The sequence below is a fragment of the Anomaloglossus baeobatrachus genome, chromosome 7, assembly GCF_048569485.1.
Source record: "Anomaloglossus baeobatrachus isolate aAnoBae1 chromosome 7, aAnoBae1.hap1, whole genome shotgun sequence".
Classification (NCBI taxonomy): domain Eukaryota; kingdom Metazoa; phylum Chordata; class Amphibia; order Anura; family Aromobatidae; genus Anomaloglossus; species Anomaloglossus baeobatrachus.
Window position 1 is genome coordinate 300,943,065 of NC_134359.1, and position 20,304 is coordinate 300,963,368.

The 20,304-nt window shown below is 52.9% G+C and overlaps 2 protein-coding genes across 8 annotated transcripts in view; one reads left to right on the forward strand and one right to left on the reverse strand.

Moving 5' to 3' along the window:
- Nucleotides 1–17,784, reverse strand: part of LOC142245669 (uncharacterized) — a 51,620-nt gene extending 33,836 nt beyond the window's left edge. The window contains exon 1 of the mRNA XM_075318575.1: nucleotides 17,611–17,784. Coding sequence (XP_075174690.1) covers nucleotides 17,611–17,680 — 70 coding nt within the window. The 5' untranslated portion in view covers nucleotides 17,681–17,784. The remainder of the gene's footprint in view (nucleotides 1–17,610) is intronic.
- Nucleotides 1–20,304, forward strand: part of LOC142245670 (dual specificity protein phosphatase 14-like) — a 54,990-nt gene that overhangs the window by 30,892 nt on the left and 3,794 nt on the right. For 2 of the 7 annotated variants that reach the window (XM_075318577.1, XM_075318580.1), the window contains exons 2-3: nucleotides 17,639–17,809; nucleotides 18,115–18,187. The gene's annotated coding sequence lies outside the window, so the exon portion shown is untranslated. The other 5 variants (XM_075318579.1, XM_075318583.1, XM_075318581.1 and 2 more) reach the window with 5 other exon arrangements.

Genomic DNA, 20,304 nt, shown 5'->3' on the forward strand with positions numbered 1-20,304 from the left:
ATGTGTGCGCCCCCTGCAGGATGGATTAGTAATGTCTGCCCTGTATGGACTGTACATGTGTGCGCCCCCTGCAGGATGGATTAGTAATGTCTGCCCTGTATGGACAGTACATGTGTGCGCTCCCTGCAGGATGGATTAGTAATGTCTGCCCTGTATGCACTGTACATGTGTGCGCCCCCTGCAGGATGGATTAGTAATGTCTGCCCTTTATGGACTGTACATGTGTGCGCCCCCTGCAGGATGGATTAGTAATGTCTGCCCTGTATGGACTGTACATGTGTGCGCTCCCTGCTGGATGGATTAGTAATGTCTGCCCTGTATAGACTGTACATGTGTGCGCTCCCTGCAGGATGGATTAGTAATGTCTGCACTGTATGGACTGTACATGTGTGCGCCCCCTGCAGGATGGATTAATAATGTCTGCCCTGTATGGACGGTACATGTGTGCGCTCCCTGCAGGATAGATTAGTAATGTCTGCGCTGTATGGACGGTACATGTGTGCGCCTCCTGCAGGATGGATTAGTAATGTCTGCCCTGTATGGACGGTACATGTGTGCGCCCCTGCAGGATGGATTAGTAATGTCTGCCCTGTATGGACTGTACATGTGTGCGCCCCCTGCAGGATGGATTAGTAATGTCTGCCCTGTATGGACTGTACATGTGTGTGCTCCCTGCAGGATGGATTAGTAATGTCTGCCCTGTATGGACTGTACATGTGTGCGCTCCCTGTAGGATGGATTAGTAATGTCTGCCCTGTATGCACTGTACATGTGTGCGCTCCCTGCAGGATGGATTAGTCATGTCTGCCCTGTATGCACTGTACATGTGTGCGCCCCCTGCAGGATGGATTAGTAATGTCTGCCCTGTATGGACTGTACATGTGTGCGCTCCCTGCAGGATGGATTAGTAATGTCTGCCCTGTATAGACTGTACATGTGTGCGCTCCCTGCAGGATGGATTAGTAATGTCTGCACTGTATGGACTGTACATGTGTGCGCCCCCTGCAGGATGGATTAATAATGTCTGCCCTGTATGCACTGTACATGTGTGCGCTCCCTGCAGGATAGATTAGTAATGTCTGCGCTGTATGGACGGTACATGTGTGCGCCTCCTGCAGGATGGATTAGTAATGTCTGCCCTGTATGGACTGTACATGTGTTCGCTCCCTGCAGGATGGATTAGTAATGTCTGCCCTGTATGGACGGTACATGTGTGCGCCTCCTGCAGGATGGATTAGTAATGTCTGCCCTGTATGGACTGTACATGTGTTCGCTCCCTGCAGGATGGATTAGTAATGTCTGCCCTGTATGGACTGTACATGTGTGCGCTCCCTGCAGGATGGATTAGTAATGTCTGCCCTGTATGGACGGTACATGTGTGCGCTCCCTGCAGGATGGATTAGTAATGTCTGCCCTGTATGGACGGTACATGTGTGCGCTCCCTGCAGGATGGATTAGTAATGTCTGCCCTGTATGGACTGTACATGTGTGTGCCCCCTGCAGGATGGATTAGTAATGTCTGCCCTGTATGGACTCTACATGTGTGTGCTCCCTGCAGGATGGATTAGTAATGTCTGCCCTGTATGGACTGTACATGTGTGCGCTCCCTGCAGGATGGATTAGTAATGTCTGCCCTGTATGGACTGTACATGTGTGCGCTCCCTGTAGGATGGATTAGTAATGTCTGCCCTGTATGCACTGTACATGTGTGCGCTCCCTGCAGGATGGATTAGTCATGTCTGCCCTGTATGCACTGTACATGTGTGCGCCCCCTGCAGGATGGATTAGTAATGTCTGCCCTGTATGGACTGTACATGTGTGCGCCCCCTGCAGGATGGATTAGTAATGTCTGCCCTGTATGCACTGTACATGTGTGCGCTCCCTGCAGGATGGATTAGTAATGTCTGCCCTGTATGGACTGTACATGTGTGCGCCCCCTGCAGGATGGATTAGTAATGTCTGCCCTGTATGGACGGTACATGTGTGCGCCCCCTGCAGGATGGATTAGTAATGTCTGCCCTGTATGGACTGTACATGTGTGCGCCCCCTGCAGGATGGATTAGTAATGTCTGCTCTGTATGGACTGTACATGTGTGCGCTCCCTGCAGGATGGATTAGTAATGTCTGCCCTGTATGGACGGTACATGTGTGCGCCCCCTGCAGGATGGATTAGTAATGTCTGCCCTGTATGGACTGTACATGTGTGCGCTCCCTGCAGGATGGATTAGTAATGTCTGCCCTGTATGGACTGTACATGTGTGCGCCCCCTGCAGGATGGATTAGTAATGTCTGCCCTGTATGGACTGTACATGTGTGCGCTCCCTGCAGGATGGATTAGTAATGTCTGCCCTGTATGGACTGTACATGTGTGCGCCCCCTGCAGGATGGATTAGTAATGTCTGCCCTGTATGGACGGTACATGTGTGCGCTCCCTGCAGGATGGATTAGTAATGTCTGCCCTGTATGGACTGTACATGTGTGCGCCCCCTGCAGGATGGATTAGTAATGTCTGCCCTGTATGGACGGTACATCTGTGCGCTCCCTGCAGGATGGATTAGTAATGTCTGCCCTGTATGGACTGTACATGTGTGCGCTCCCTGCAGGATGGATTAGTAATGTCTGCCCTGTATGGACTGTACATGTGTGCGCTCCCTGCAGGATGGATTAGTAATGTCTGCCCTGTATGGACGGTACATGTGTGTGCCCCCTGCAGGATGGATTAGTAATGTCTGTCCTGTATGGACGGTACATGTGTGCGCTCCCTGCAGGATGGATTAGTAATGTCTGCCCTGTATGGACGGTACATGTGTGCGCTCCCTGCAGGATGGATTAGTAATGTCTGCCCTGTATGGACTGTACATGTGTGCGCCCCCTGCAGGATGGATTAGTAATGTCTGCCCTGTATGGACTGTACATGTGTGCGCCCCCTGCAGGATGGATTAGTAATGTCTGCGCTGTATGCACTGTACATGTGTGCGCCCCCTGCAGGATGGATTAGTAATGTCTGCCCTGTATGCACTGTACATGTGTGCGCCCCCTGCAGGATGCATTAGTTATGTCTGCCCTGTATGGACTGTACATGTGTGCGCCCCCTGCAGGATGGATTAGTAATGTCTGCCCTGTATGGACAGTACATGTGTGCGCTCCCTGCAGGATGGATTAGTAATGTCTGCGCTGTATGCACTGTACATGTGTGCGCTCTCTGCAGGATGGATTAGTAATGTCTGCCCTGTATGCACTGTACATGTGTGCGCCCCCTGCAGGATGGATTAGTAATGTCTGCCCTGTATGGACTGTACATGTGTGCGCCCCCTGCAGGATGGATTAGTAATGTCTGCCCTGTATGGACAGTACATGTGTGCGCTCCCTGCAGGATGGATTAGTAATGTCTGCCCTGTATGCACTGTACATGTGTGCGCCCCCTGCAGGATGGATTAGTAATGTCTGCCCTTTATGGACTGTACATGTGTGCGCCCCCTGCAGGATGGATTAGTAATGTCTGCCCTGTATGGACTGTACATGTGTGCGCTCCCTGCTGGATGGATTAGTAATGTCTGCCCTGTATGGACGGTACATGTGTGCGCCCCCTGCAGGATGGATTAGTAATGTCTGCACTGTATGGACTGTACATGTGTGCGCCCCCTGCAGGATGGATTAGTAATGTCTGCACTGTATGGACTGTACATGTGTGCGCCCCCTGCAGGATGGATTAATAATGTCTGCCCTGTATGGACGGTACATGTGTGCGCTCCCTGCAGGATAGATTAGTAATGTCTGCGCTGTATGGACGGTACATGTGTGCGCCTCCTGCAGGATGGATTAGTAATGTCTGCCCTGTATGGACGGTACATGTGTGCGCCCCTGCAGGATGGATTAGTAATGTCTGCCCTGTATGGACTGTACATGTGTGCGCCCCTGCAGGATGGATTAGTAATGTCTGCCCTGTATGGACTGTACATGTGTGCGCTCCCTGCAGGATGGATTAGTAATGTCTGCCCTGTATGGACGGTACATGTGTGCGCTCCCTGCAGGATGGATTAGTAATGTCTGCCCTGTATGGACTGTACATGTGTGTGCTCCCTGCAGGATGGATTAGTAATGTCTGCCCTGTATGGACTGTACATGTGTGCGCTCCCTGTAGGATGGATTAGTAATGTCTGCCCTGTATGCACTGTACATGTGTGCGCTCCCTGCAGGATGGATTAGTCATGTCTGCCCTGTATGCACTGTACATGTGTGCGCCCCCTGCAGGATGGATTAGTAATGTCTGCCCTGTATGCACTGTACATGTGTGCGCCCCCTGCAGGATGGATTAGTAATGTCTGCCCTGTATGGACTGTACATGTGTGCGCCCCCTGCAGGATGGATTAGTAATGTCTGCCCTGTATGCACTGTACATGTGTGCGCTCCCTGCAGGATGGATTAGTAATGTCTGCCCTGTATGGACTGTACATGTGTGCGCCCCCTGCAGGATGGATTAGTAATGTCTGCCCTGTATGGACGGTACATGTGTGCGCCCCCTGCAGGATGGATTAGTAATGTCTGCCCTGTATGGACTGTACATGTGTGCGCCCCCTGCAGGATGGATTAGTAATGTCTGCCCTGTATGGACTGTACATGTGTGCGCCCCCTGCAGGATGGATTAGTAATGTCTGCCCTGTATGCACTGTACATGTGTGCGCCCCCTGCAGGATGGATTAGTAATGTCTGCCCTGTATGGACGGTACATGTGTGCGCTCCCTGCAGGATGGATTAGTAATGTCTGCCCTGTATGGACGGTACATGTGTGTGCCCCCTGCAGGATGGATTAGTAATGTCTGTCCTGTATGGACGGTACATGTGTGCGCTCCCTGCAGGATGGATTAGTAATGTCTGCCCTGTATGGACGGTACATGTGTGCGCTCCCTGCAGGATGGATTAGTAATGTCTGCCCTGTATGGACTGTACATGTGTGCGCCCCCTGCAGGATGGATTAGTAATGTCTGCCCTGTATGGACTGTACATGTGTGCGCCCCCTGCAGGATGGATTAGTAATGTCTGCCCTGTATGGACGGTACATGTGTGCGCCCCCTGCAGGATGGATTAGTAATGTCTGCCCTGTATGGACTGTACATGTGTGCGTTCCCTGCAGGATGGATTAGTAATGTCTGCCCTGTATGGACGGTACATGTGTGCGCTCCCTGCAGGATAGATTAGTAATGTCTGCCCTGTATGCACTGTACATGTGTGCGCTCCCTGCAGGATGGATTAGTAATGTCTGCCCTGTATGCACTGTACATGTGTGCGCCCCCTGCAGGATGGATTAGTAATGTCTGCCCTGTATGGACCGTACATGTGTGCGCCCCCTGCAGGATGGATTAGTAATGTCTGCCCTGTATGGACCGTACATGTGTTCGCCCCCTGCAGGATGGATTAGTAATGTCTGCCCTGTATGGACTGTACATGTGTGCGCCCCCTGCAGGATGGATTAGTAATGTCTGCCCTGTATGGACTGTACATGTGTGCGCTCCCTGCAGGATGGATTAGTAATGTCTGCCCTGTATGGACGGTACATGTGTGCGCCCCCTGCAGGATGGATTAGTAATGTCGGCCCTGTATGGACTGTACATGTGTGCGCTCCCTGCAGGATGGATTAGTAATGTCTGCCCTGTATGGACTGTACATGTGTGCGCTCCCTGCAGGATGGATTAGTAATGTCTGCCCTGTATGGACGGTACATGTGTGCGCCCCCTGCAGGATGGATTAGTAATGTCTGCCCTGTATGCACTGTACATGTGTGCGCCTCCTGCAGGATGGATTAGTAATGTCGGCCCTGTATGGACGGTACATGTATGCGCCCCCTGCAGGATGGATTAGTAATGTCTGTGCTGTATGGACTGTACATGTGTGCGCCCCCTGCAGGATGGATTAGTAATGTCTGCCCTGTATGCACTGTACATGTGTGCGCTCCCTGCAGGATGGATTAGTAATGTCTGCCCTGTATGGACTGTACATGTGTGCGCCCCCTGCAGGATGGATTAGTAATGTCTGCCCTGTATGGACGGTACATGTGTGCGCTCCCTGCAGGATGGATTAGTAATGTCTGCCCTGTATGGACGGTACATGTGTGCGCTCCCTGCAGGATGGATTAGTAATGTCTGCCCTGTATGGACGGTACATGTGTGCGCTCCCTGCAGGATGGATTAGTAATGTCTGCCCTGTATGGACGGTACATGTGTGCGCTCCCTGCAGGATGGATTAGTAATGTCTGCCCTGTATGGACGGTACATGTGTGCGCCCCCTGCAGGATGGATTAGTAATGTCTGCCCTGTATGGACGGTACATGTGTGCGCCCCCTGCAGGATGGATTAGTAATGTCTGCCCTGTATGGACTGTACATGTGTGCGCTCCCTGCAGGATGGATTAGTAATGTCTGCCCTGTATGGACTGTACATGTGTGCGCCCCCTGCAGGATGGATTAGTAATGTCTGCCCTGTATGGACGGTACATGTGTGCGCCCCCTGCAGGATGGATTAGTCATGTCTGCCCTGTATAGACTGTACATGTGTGCGCCCCCTGCAGGATAGATTAGTAATGTCTGCCCTGTATAGACTGTACATGTGTGCGCTCCCTGCAGGATAGATTAGTAATGTCTGCCCTGTATGGACTGTACATGTGTGCGCCCCCTGCAGGATGGATTAGTAATGTCTGCCCTGTATGGACGGTACATGTGTGCGCTCCCTGCAGGATGGATTAGTAATGTCTGCCCTGTATGGACTGTACATGTGTGCGCCCCCTGCAGGATGGATTAGTAATGTCTGCCCTGTATGGACTGTACATGTGTGCGCCCCCTGCAGGATGGATTAGTAATGTCTGCCTTGTATGGACGGTACATGTGTGCGCTCCCTGCAGGATGGATTAGTAATGTCTACCCTGTATGGACGGTACATGTGTGCGTTCCCTGCAGGATGGATTAGTAATGTCTGACCTGTATGGATTGTACATGTGTGCGCCCCCTGCAGGATGGATTAGTAATGTCTGCCCTGTATGGACGGTACATGTGTGCGCTCCCTGCAGGATGGATTAGTAATGTCTGCCCTGTATGGACTGTACATGTGTGCGCCCCCTGCAGGATGGATTAGTAATGTCTGCCCTGTATGGACGGTACATGTGTGCGCCCCCTGCAGGATGGATTAGTCATGTCTGCCCTGTATAGACTGTACATGTGTGCGCCCCCTGCAGGATAGATTAGTAATGTCTGCCCTGTATAGACTGTACATGTGTGCGCTCCCTGCAGGATAGATTACTAATGTCTGCCCTGTATGGACTGTACATGTGTGCGCCCTCTGCAGGATGGATTAGTAATGTCTGCCCTGTATGGACTGTACATGTGTGCGCCCCCTGCAGGATGGATTAGTAATGTCTGCCCTGTATGCACTGTACATGTGTGCGCCCCCTGCAGGATGGATTAGTAATGTCTGCCCTGTATGGACGGTACATGTGTGCGCCCCCTGCAGGATGGATTAGTAATGTCTGCCCTGTATGGACGGTACATGTGTGCGGTCCCTGCAGGATGGATTAGTAATGTCTGCCCTGTATGGACTGTACATGTGTGCGCTCCCTGCAGGATGGATTAGTAATGTCTGCCCTGTATGGACGGTACATGTGTGCGCTCCCTGCAGGATGGATTAGTAATGTCTGCCCTGTATGCACTGTACATATGTGCGCCCCCTGCAGGATGGATTAGTAATGTCTGCCCTGTATGGACTGTACATGTGTGCGCCCCCTGCAGGATGGATTAGTAATGTCTGCCCTGTATGCACTGTACATGTGTGCGCTCCCTGCAGGATAGATTAGTAATGTCTGCCCTGTATGGACGGTACATGTGTGCGCTCCCTGCAGGATAGATTAGTAATGTCTGCCCTGTATGCACTGTACATGTGTGCGCTCCCTGCAGGATGGATTAGTAATGTCTGCCCTGTATGCACTGTACATGTGTGCGCTCCCTGCAGGATGGATTAGTAATGTATGCCCTGTATGGACTGTACATGTGTGCGCTCCCTGCAGGATGGATTAGTAATGTCTGCCCTGTATGGACTGTACATGTGTGCGCTCCCTGCAGGATGGATTAGTAATGTCTGCCCTGTATGGACTGTACATGTGTGCGCTCCCTGCAGGATGGATTAGTAATGTCTGCCCTGTATGGACTGTACATGTGTGCACCCCCTGCAGGATGGATTAGTAATGTCTGCCCTGTATGGACGGTACATGTGTGCGCCCCCTGCAGGATGGATTAGTAATGTCTGCACTGTATGGACGGTACATGTGTGCGCTCCCTGCAGGATGGATTAGTAATGTCTGCCCTGTATGCACTGTACATGTGTGCGCTCCCTGCAGGATGGATTAGTAATGTCTGCCCTGTATGGACTGTACATGTGTGCGCTCCCTGCAGGATGGATTAGTAATGTCTGCCCTGTATGGACTGTACATGTGTGCGCTCCCTGCAGGATGGATTAGTAATGTCTGCCCTGTATGGACTGTACATGTGTGCGCTCCCTGCAGGATGGATTAGTAATGTCTGCCCTGTATGGACTGTACATGTGTGCGGTCCCTGCAGGATGGATTAGTAATGTCTGCCCTGTATGGACTGTACATGTGTGCGCCCCCTGCAGGATGGATTAGTAATGTCTGCGTTGTATGCACTGTACATGTGTGCGCCCCCTGCAGGATGGATTAGTAATGTCTGCACTGTATGGACGGTACATGTGTGCGCCCCCTGCAGGATGGATTAGTATTGTCTGCCCTGTATGGACTGTACATGTGTGCGCCCCCTGCAGGATGGATTAGTAATGTCTGCCCTGTATGGACTTTACATGTGTGCGCCCCCTGCAGGATAGATTAGTAATGTCTGCCCTGTATGGACCGTACATGTGTGCGCTCCCTGCAGGATGGATTAGTAATGTCTGCCCTGTATGGACTGTACATGTGTGTGCTCCCTGCAGGATGGATTAGTAATGTCTGCCCTGTATGGACTGTACATGTGTGCGCTCCCTGTAGGATGGATTAGTAATGTCTGCCCTGTATGCACTGTACATGTGTGCGCTCCCTGCAGGATGGATTAGTCATGTCTGCCCTGTATGCACTGTACATGTGTGCGCCCCCTGCAGGATGGATTTGTAATGTCTGCCCTGTATGGACTGTACATGTGTGCGCCCCCTGCAGGATGGATTAGTAATGTCTGCCCTGTATGGACTGTACATGTGTGCGCTCCCTGCAGGATGGATTAGTAATGTCTGCCCTGTATGCACTGTACATGTGTGCGCTCCCTGCAGGATGGATTAGTAATGTCTGCCCTGTATGGACTGTACATGTGTGCGCCCCCTGCAGGATGGATTAGTAATGTCTGCCCTGTATGGACGGTACATGTGTGCGCCCCCTGCAGGATGGATTAGTAATGTCTGCCCTGTATGGACTGTACATGTGTGCGCCCCCTGCAGGATGGATTAGTAATGTCTGCCCTGTATGGACTGTACATGTGTGCGCTCCCTGCAGGATGGATTAGTAATGTCTGCCCTGTATGGACTGTACATGTGTGCGCCCCCTGCAGGATGGATTAGTAATGTCTGCCCTGTATGGACGGTACATGTGTGCGCCCCCTGCAGGATGGATTAGTAATGTCTGCCCTGTATGGACTGTACATGTGTGCGCTCTCTGCAGGATGGATTAGTAATGTCTGCCCTGTATGGACTGTACATGTGTGCGCTCCCTGCAGGATGGATTAGTAATGTCTGCCCTGTATGGACTGTACATGTGTGCGCTCCCTGCAGGATGGATTAGTAATGTCTGCCCTGTATGGACGGTACATGTGTGTGCCCCCTGCAGGATGGATTAGTAATGTCTGTCCTGTATGGACGGTACATGTGTGCGCTCCCTGCAGGATGGATTAGTAATGTCTGCCCTGTATGGACTGTACATGTGTGCGCTCCCTGCAGGATGGATTAGTAATGTCTGCCCTGTATGGACGGTACATGTGTGCGCTCCCTGCAGGATGGATTAGTAATGTCTGCCCTGTATGGACTGTACATGTGTGCGCTCCCTGCAGGATGGATTAGTAATGTCTGCCCTGTATGGACGGTACATGTGTGCGCCCCCTGCAGGATGGATTAGTAATGTCTGCCCTGTATGGACGGTACATGTGTGCGCCCCCTGCAGGATGGATTAGTAATGTCTGCCCTGTATGGACTGTACATGTGTGCGCTCCCTGCAGGATGGATTAGTAATGTCTGCCCTGTATGGACTGTACATGTGTGCGCCCCCTGCAGGATGGATTAGTAATGTCTGCCCTGTATGGACGGTACATGTGTGCGCCCCCTGCAGGATGGATTAGTCATGTCTGCCCTGTATAGACTGTACATGTGTGCGCCCCCTGCAGGATAGATTAGTAATGTCTGCCCTGTATAGACTGTACATGTGTGCGCTCCCTGCAGGATAGATTAGTAATGTCTGCCCTGTATGCACTGTACATGTGTGCGCCCCCTGCAGGATGGATTAGTAATGTCTGCCCTGTATGGACGGTACATGTGTGCGCTCCCTGCAGGATGGATTAGTAATGTCTGCCCTGTATGGACTGTACATGTGTGCGCCCCCTGCAGGATGGATTAGTAATGTCTGCCCTGTATGGACTGTACATGTGTGCGCCCCCTGCAGGATGGATTAGTAATGTCTGCCCTGTATGGACGGTACATGTGTGCGCCCCCTGCAGGATGGATTAGTAATGTCTGCCCTGTATGGACGGTACATGTGTGCGCCCCCTGCAGGATGGATTAGTCATGTCTGCCCTGTATAGACTGTACATGTGTGCGCCCCCTGCAGGATAGATTAGTAATGTCTGCCCTGTATAGACTGTACATGTGTGCGCTCCCTGCAGGATAGATTAGTAATGTCTGCCCTGTATGGACTGTACATGTGTGCGCCCCCTGCAGGATGGATTAGTAATGTCTGCCCTGTATGGACGGTACATGTGTGCGCTCCCTGCAGGATGGATTAGTAATGTCTGCCCTGTATGGACTGTACATGTGTGCGCCCCCTGCAGGATGGATTAGTAATGTCTGCCCTGTATGGACTGTACATGTGTGCGCCCCCTGCAGGATTGATTAGTAATGTCTGCCCTGTATGGACGGTACATGTGTGCGCTCCCTGCAGGATGGATTAGTAATGTCTACCCTGTATGGACGGTACATGTGTGCGTTCCCTGCAGGATGGATTAGTAATGTCTGCCCTGTATGGATTGTACATGTGTGCGCCCCCTGCAGGATGGATTAGTAATGTCTGCCCTGTATGGACGGTACATGTGTGCGCTCCCTGCAGGATGGATTAGTAATGTCTGCCCTGTATGGACGGTACATGTGTGCGCCCCCTGCAGGATGGATTAGTAATGTCTGCCCTGTATGGACTGTACATGTGTGCGCCTCCTGCAGGATGGATTAGTAATGTCTGCGCTGTATGGACTGTACATGTGTGCGCCCCCTGCAGGATGGATTAGTAATGTCTGCCCTGTATGGACTGTACATGTGTGGGCTCCCTGCAGGATGGATTAGTAATGTCTGCCCTGTATGGACTGTACATGTGTGCGCCCCCTGCAGGATGGATTAGTAATGTCTGCCCTGTATGGACGGTACATGTGTGCGCTCCCTGCAGGATGGATTAGTAATGTCTGCCCTGTATGGACGGTACATGTGTGCGCTCCCTGCAGGATGGATTAGTAATGTCTGCCCTGTATGGACGGTACATGTGTGCGCTCCCTGCAGGATGGATTAGTAATGTCTGCCCTGTATGGACGGTACATGTGTGCGCTCCCTGCAGGATGGATTAGTAATGTCTGCACTGTATGGACGGTACATGTGTGCGCCCCCTGCAGGATGGATTAGTAATGTCTGCCCTGTATGGACGGTACATGTGTGCGCCCCCTGCAGGATGGATTAGTAATGTCTGCCCTGTATGGACTGTACATGTGTGCGCCCCCTGCAGGATGGATTAGTAATGTCTGCCCTGTATGGACTGTACATGTGTGCGCTCCCTGCAGGATGGATTAGTAATGTCTGCCCTGTATGGACTGTACATGTGTGCGCCCCCTGCAGGATGGATTAGTAATGTCTGCCCTGTATGGACGGTACATGTGTGCGCCCCCTGCAGGATGGATTAGTCATGTCTGCCCTGTATAGACTGTACATGTGTGCGCCCCCTGCAGGATAGATTAGTAATGTCTGCCCTGTATAGACTGTACATGTGTGCGCTCCCTGCAGGATAGATTAGTAATGTCTGCCCTGTATGGACTGTACATGTGTGCGCCCCCTGCAGGATGGATTAGTAATGTCTGCCCTGTATGGACGGTACATGTGTGCGCTCCCCGCAGGATGGATTAGTAATGTCTGCCCTGTATGGACTGTACATGTGTGCGCCCCCCCCAGGATGGATTAGTAATGTCTGCCCTGTATGGACTGTACATGTGTGCGCCCCCTGCAGGATGGATTAGTAATGTCTGCCCTGTATGGACGGTACATGTGTGCGCTCCCTGCAGGATGGATTAGTAATGTCTACCCTGTATGGACGGTACATGTGTGCGTTCCCTGCAGGATGGATTAGTAATGTCTGCCCTGTATGGATTGTACATGTGTGCGCCCCCTGCAGGATGGATTAGTAATGTCTGCCCTGTATGGACCGTACATGTGTGCGCCCCCTGCAGGATGGATTAGTAATGTCTGCCCTGTATGGACCGTACATGTGTGCGCTCCCTGCAGGATGGATTAGTAATGTCTGCCCTGTATGGACGGTACATGTGTGCGCCCCCTGCAGGATGGATTAGTAATGTCTGCCCTGTATGGACGGTACATGTGTGCGCCCCCTGCAGGATGGATTAGTAATGTCGGCCCTGTATGGACCGTACATGTGTGCGCTCCCTGCAGGATGGATTAGTAATGTCGGCCCTGTATGGACCGTACATGTGTGCGCTCCCTGCAGGATGGATTAGTAATGTCTGCCCTGTATGGACCGTACATGTGTGCGCCCCCTGCAGGATGGATTAGTAATGTCTGCCCTGTATGGACGGTACATGTGTGCGCTCCCTGCAGGATGGATTAGTAATGTCTGCCCTGTATGGACTGTACATGTGTGCGCCCCCTGCAGGATGGATTAGTAATGTCTGCCCTGTATGCACTGTACATGTGTGCGCCCCCTGCAGGATGGATTAGTAATGTCTGCCCTGTATGCACTGTACATGTGTGCGCCCCCTGCAGGATGGATTAGTAATGTCTGCCCTGTATGGACTGTACATGTGTGCGCTCCCTGCAGGATGGATTAGTAATGTCTGCCCTGTATGGACGGTACATGTGTGCGCTCCCTGCAGGATGGATTAGTAATGTCTGCCCTGTATGGACCGTACATGTGTGCGCTCCCTGCAGGATGGATTAGTAATGTCTGCCCTGTATGCACTGTACATGTGTGCGCTCCCTGCAGGATGGATTAGTAATGTCGGCCCTGTATGGACCGTACATGTGTGCGCCCCCTGCAGGATGGATTAGTAATGTCTGCCCTGTATGCACTGTACATGTGGGCGCCCCCTGCAGGATGGATTAGTAATGTCTGCCCTGTATGCACTGTACATGTGTGCGCCCCCTGCAGGATGGATTAGTAATGTCTGCCCTGTATGCACTGTACATGTGTGCGCCCCCTGCAGGATGGATTAGTAATGTCTGCCCTGTATGGACGGTACATGTGTGCGCCCCCTGCAGGATGGATTAGTAATGTCTGCCCTGTATGGACGGTACATGTGTGCGCTCCCTGCAGGATGGATTAGTAATGTCTGCCCTGTATGGACGGTACATGTGTGCGCTCCCTGCAGGATGGATTAGTAATGTCTGCCCTGTATGGACTGTACATGTGTGCGCTCCCTGCAGGATGGATTAGTAATGTCTGCCCTGTATGGACGGTACATGTGTGCGCTCCCTGCAGGATGGATTAGTAATGTCTGCACTGTATGGACTGTACATGTGTGCGCTCCCTGCAGGATGGATTAGTAATGTCTGCCCTGTATGGACGGTACATGTGTGCGCTCCCTGCAGGATGGATTAGTAATGTCTGCCCTGTATGGACTGTACATGTGTGCGCTCCCTTCAGGATGGATTAGTAATGTCTGCCCTGTATGGACTGTACATGTGTGCGCCCCCTGCAGGATGGATTAGTAATGTCTGCCCTGTATGCACTGTACATGTGTGCGCCCCCTGCAGGATGGATTAGTAATGTCTGCCCTGTATGCACTGTACATGTGTGCGCCCCCTGCAGGATGGATTAGTAATGTCTGCCCTGTATGGACTGTACATGTGTGCGCTCCCTGCAGGATGGATTAGTAATGTCTGCCCTGTATGGACGGTACATGTGTGCGCTCCCTGCAGGATGGATTAGTAATGTCTGCCCTGTATGGACGGTACATGTGTGCGCTCCCTGCAGGATGGATTAGTAATGTCTGCCCTGTATGGACGGTACATGTGTGCGCTCCCTGCAGGATGGATTAGTAATGTCTGCCCTGTATGGACCGTACATGTGTGCGCCCCCTGCAGGATGGATTAATAATGTCTGCCCTGTATGGACGGTACATGTGTGCGCTCCCTGCAGGATGGATTAGTAATGTTTGCCCTGTATGGACGGTACATGTGTGCGCCCCCTGCAGGATGGATTAGTAATGTCTGCCCTGTATGGACGGTACATGTGTGCGCCCCCTGCAGGATGGATTAATAATGTCTGCCCTGTATGCACTGTACATGTGTGCGCCCCCTGCAGGATGGATTAGTAATGTCTGCCCTGTATGCACTGTACATGTGTGCGCCCCCTGCAGGATGGATTAGTAATGTCTGCCCTGTATGGACGGTACATGTGTGCGCCCCCTGCAGGATGGATTAGTAATGTCTGCCCTGTATGGACGGTACATGTGTGCGCTCCCTGCAGGATGGATTAGTAATGTCTGCCCTGTATGGACGGTACATGTGTGCGCTCCCTGCAGGATGGATTAGTAATGTCTGCCCTGTATGGACGGTACATGTGTGCGCTCCCTGCAGGATGGATTAGTAATGTCTGCCCTGTATGGACGGTACATGTGTGCGCTCCCTGCAGGATGGATTAGTAATGTCTGCCCTGTATGGACCGTACATGTGTGCGCTCCCTGCAGGATGGATTAGTAATGTCTGCCCTGTATGGACGGTACATGTGTGCGCTCCCTGCAGGATGGATTAGTAATGTCTGCCCTGTATGGACGGTACATGTGTGCGCCCCCTGCAGGATGGATTAGTAATGTCTGCCCTGTATGGACCGTACATGTGTGCGCCCCCTGCAGGATGGATTAGTAATGTCTGCCCTGTATGGACTGTACATGTGTGCGCCCCCTGCAGGATGGATTAGTAATGTCTGCCCTGTATGGACCGTACATGTGTGCGCTCCCTGCAGGATGGATTAGTAATGTCTGCCCTGTATGGACTGTACATGTGTGCTCCCCCTGCAGGATGGATTAGTAATGTCTGCCCTGTATGGACGGTACATGTGTGCGCCCCCTGCAGGATGGATTAGTAATGTCTGCCCTGTATGCACTGTACATGTGTGCGCCCCCTGCAGGATGGATTAGTAATGTCTGCCCTGTATGCACTGTACATGTGTGCGCCCCCTGCAGGATGGATTAGTAATGTCTGCCCTGTATGGACTGTACATGTGTGCGCTCCCTGCAGGATGGATTAGTAATGTCTGCCCTGTATGGACGGTACATGTGTGCGCTCCCTGCAGGATGGATTAGTAATGTCTGCCCTGTATGGACGGTACATGTGTGCGCTCCCTGCAGGATGGATTAGTAATGTCTGCCCTGTATGCACTGTACATGTGTGCGCCCCCTGCAGGATGGATTAGTAATGTCTGCCCTGTATGGACGGTACATGTGTGCGCTCCCTGCAGGATGGATTAGTAATGTCTGCCCTGTATGCACTGTACATGTGTGCGCCCCCTGCAGGATGGATTAGTAATGTCTGCCCTATATGCACTGTACATGTGTGCGCCCCCTGCAGGATGGATTAGTAATGTCTGCCCTGTATGGACTGTACATATGTGCGCTCCCTGCAGGATGGATTAGTAATGTCTTCCCTGTATAGACTGTACATGTGTGCGCTCCCTGCAGGATGGATTAGTAATGTCTGCCCTGTATGGACTGTACATGTGTGCGCTCCCTGCAGGATGGATTAGTAATGTCTGCCCTGTATGGACTGTACATGTGTGCGCTCTCTGCAGGATGGATTAGTAATGTCTGCCCTGTATGGACGGTACATGTGTGCGCCCCCTGCAGGATGGATTAGTAATGTCTTCCCTGTATGCACTGTACATGTGTGTGCCCCCTGCAGGATGGATTAGTAATGTCTGCCCTGTATGGACTGTACATGTGTGCGCCCCCTGCAGGATGGATTAGTAATGTCTGCCCTGTATGGACGGTACATGTGTGCGCCCCCTGCAGGATGGATTAGTAATGTCTTCCCTGTATGCACTGTACATGTGTGCGCTCCCTGCAGGATGGATTAGTAATGTCTGCCCTGTATGGACTGTACATGTGTGCGCTCTCTGCAGGATGGATTAGTAATGTCTGCCTTGTATGGACGGTACATGTGTGCGCTCCCTGCAGGATGGATTAGTAATGTCTGCCCTGTATGGACGGTACATGTGTGCGCTCCCTGCAGGATGGATTAGTAATGTCTGCCCTGTATGGACTGTACATGTGTGCGCCCCCTGCAGGATGGATTAGTAATGTCTGCCCTGTATGGACGGTACATGTGTGCGCTCCCTGCAGGATGGATTAGTAATGTCTTCCCTGTATGCACTGTACATGTGTGCGCTCCCTGCAGGATGGATTAGTAATGTCTGCCCTGTATGGACGGTACATGTGTGCGCCCCCTGCAGGATGGATTAGTAATGTCTGCCCTGTATGGACTGTACATGTGTGCGCCCCCTGCAGGATGGATTAGTAATGTCTGCCCTGTATGGACTGTACATGTGTGCGCTCCCTGCAGGATGGATTAGTAATGTCTGCCCTGTATGCACTGTACATGTGTGCGCCCCCTGCAGGATGGATTAGTAATGTCTGCCCTGTATGGACTGTACATGTGTGCGCCCCCTGCAGGATGGATTAGTAATGTCTGCCCTGTATGGACTGTACATGTGTGCGCTCCCTGCAGGATGGATTAGTAATGTCTGCCCTGTATGGACTGTACATGTGTGCGCCCCCTGCAGGATGGATTAGTAATGTCTGCCCTGTATGCACTGTACATGTGCGCTCCCTGCAGGATGGATTAGTAATGTCTGCCCTGTATGGACTGTACATGTGTGCGCTCCCTGCAGGATGGATTAGTAATGTCTGCCCTGTATGGACTGTACATGTGTGCGCTCCCTGCAGTATCGCTATGTCGCACCCCGTCATCCCGCCGGCTCGGTGTCGTCCCCCAGTGTTGCGCGGTTTCTCTGTGGGCCGGGGTTGGTCAGGCCTCATATTGGGGTGCGTTGTGGTGCCGGCCCTGCCCCCGCGTCGTGCTCTTTGTCGTCCGGGCACCGCCTCACCTTCATCCCTTGCACTTTCCATTTTCAGTCTAGATTCGTCGCCGTGGAAACACAAATAAGCTGATGACATCCGCCGAGAGGCCGCACCGGATTGGACGGTTATTGTGTCAGTGATGATGTCATAAATCTTTGCACCTCTCCCCGCCCCCACCTGACACCCTGTGACATCACAGTCACCGGAAGAGCCGCTACCTGCCAGGTGAAGTGCAGCTACCGAGGGCGCAATGCTCTGCAGAAGGAGCGATGCTCTGGAGGATGACGTGTAGTGCAAGGTCAATGCCATGTGATAGGGAGGGGGAGATCCCAGGAGCATGTGAAGGGTTAACAGGGAGGAGGGTGCTGCAGCATGGCAGCGCAGCTCTCAGGTCGGCTCCAGCGCAGCGGCTGAGGGGTTAACGGAAGCGGCTCGCAGCTCCTGGCATGAATATGTATAGCAGTGAGGGGGCATCATGTGTCTCTGCCTCTCACACGCCCCCCTCACACCCTGCATCATCCTCTCCGCAGAGCAGCACATAAAGCCGGAGGAGCCGCGCACGCTGCACCGCCACACCGAGCCGGCATGAGACAGCGCCAGCAGGTAAGACGCCGCGCCGTGCCCCTATACACTGCCCCATAATCACTGCCGCTCTGTGCCCCCTTTACACTGCCCCATAATCACTGCCGCACTGTGCCCCCTATACACTGCCCCATAATCACTGCCGCTCTGTGCCCCCTTTACACTGCCCCATAATCACTGCCGCACTGTGCCCCCTATACACTGCCCCATAATCACTGCCGCACTGTGCCCCCTATACACTGCCCCATAATCACTGCCACACTGTGCCCCCTATACACTGCCCCATAATCACTGCCGCACTGTGCCCCCTATACACTGCCCCATAATCACTGCCGCACTGTGCCCCCTATACACTGCCCCATAATCACTGCCGCACTGTGCCCCCTATACACTGCCCCATAATCACTGCCGCACTGTGTCCCCTATACACTGCCCCATAATCACTGCCGCACTGTGTCCCCTATACACTGCCCCATAATCACTGCCGCACTGTGCCCCCTATACACTGCCCCATAATCACTGCCGCACTGTGCCCCCTATACACTGCCCCATAATCACTGCCGCACTGTGCCCCCTATACACTGCCCCATAATCACTGCCGCACTGTGCCCCCTATACACTGCCCCATAATCACTGCCGGCCTGTGCCCCCTATACACTGCCCCATAATCACTGCCGCTCTGTGCCCCCTTTACACTGCCCCATAATCACTGCCGCACTGTGCCCCCTATACACTGCCCCATAATCACTGCCGGCCTGTGCCCCCTATACACTGCCCCATAATCACTGCCGCACTGTGCCCCCTATACACTGCCCCATAATCACTGCCGCACTGTGCCCCCTATACACTGCCCCATAATCACTGCCGCACTGTGCCCCCTATACACTGCCCCATAATCACTGCCGCACTGTGTCCCCTATACACTGCCCCATAATCACTGCCGCACTGTGTCCCCTATACACTGCCCCATAATCACTGCCGCACTGTGCCCCCTATACACTGCCCCATAATCACTGCCGCACTGTGCCCCCTATACACTGCCCCATAATCACTGCCGCACTGTGCCCCCTATACACTGCCCCATAATCACTGCCGCACTGTGCCCCCTATACACTGCCCCATAATCACTGCCGGCCTGTGCCCCCTATACACTGCCCCATAATCACTGCCGCACTGTGCCCCCTATACACTGCCCCATAATCACTGCCGCACTGTGCCCCCTATACACTGCCCCATAATCACTGCCGCACTGTGCCCCCTATACATTGCCCCATAATCACTGCCGCACTGTGCCCCCTATACACTGCCCCATAATCACTGCCGCTCTGTGCCCCCTATACACTGCCCCATAATCACTGCCGCACTGTGCCCCCTATACACTGCCCCATAATCACTGCCGCACTGTGCCCCCTATACACTGCCCCATAATCACTGCCGCACTGTGCCCCCTATACACTGCCCCATAATCACTACCGCACTGTGCCCCCTATACACTGCCCCATAATCACTGCCGTACTGTGCCCCCTATACACTGCCCCATAATCACTGCCGCACTGTGCCCCCTATACACTGCCCCATAATCACTGCCGGCCTGTGCCCCCTATACACTGCCCCATAATCACTGCCGCACTGTGCCCCCTATACACTGCCCCATATTCACTGCCGCACTGTGCCCCCTATACACTGCCCCATAATCACTGCCACTCTGTGCCCCCTATACAGTGCCCCATAATCACTGCCGCACTGTGCCCCCTATACACTGCCCCATAATCACTGCCGCACTGTGCCCCCTATACACTGCCTCATAATCACTGCCGCACTGTGCCCCCTATAGACTGTCGGCCTGTGCCCGCCTATACACTGCCCCATAATCACTGTCGCACTGTGCCCCCTATAGACTGTCGGCCTGTGCCCCCCTATACACTGCCCCATAATCACTGCCGGCCTGTGCCCCCTATACACTTTCCCCATAATCACTGCCGGCCTGTGCCCCCTATACACTGCCCCATAATCACTGCCGCACTGTGCCCCCTATACACTGCCTCATAATCACTGCCGCACTGTGCCCCCTATACACTGCCTCATAATCACTGCCGCACTGTGCCCCCTATACACTGCCTCATAATCACTGCCGCACT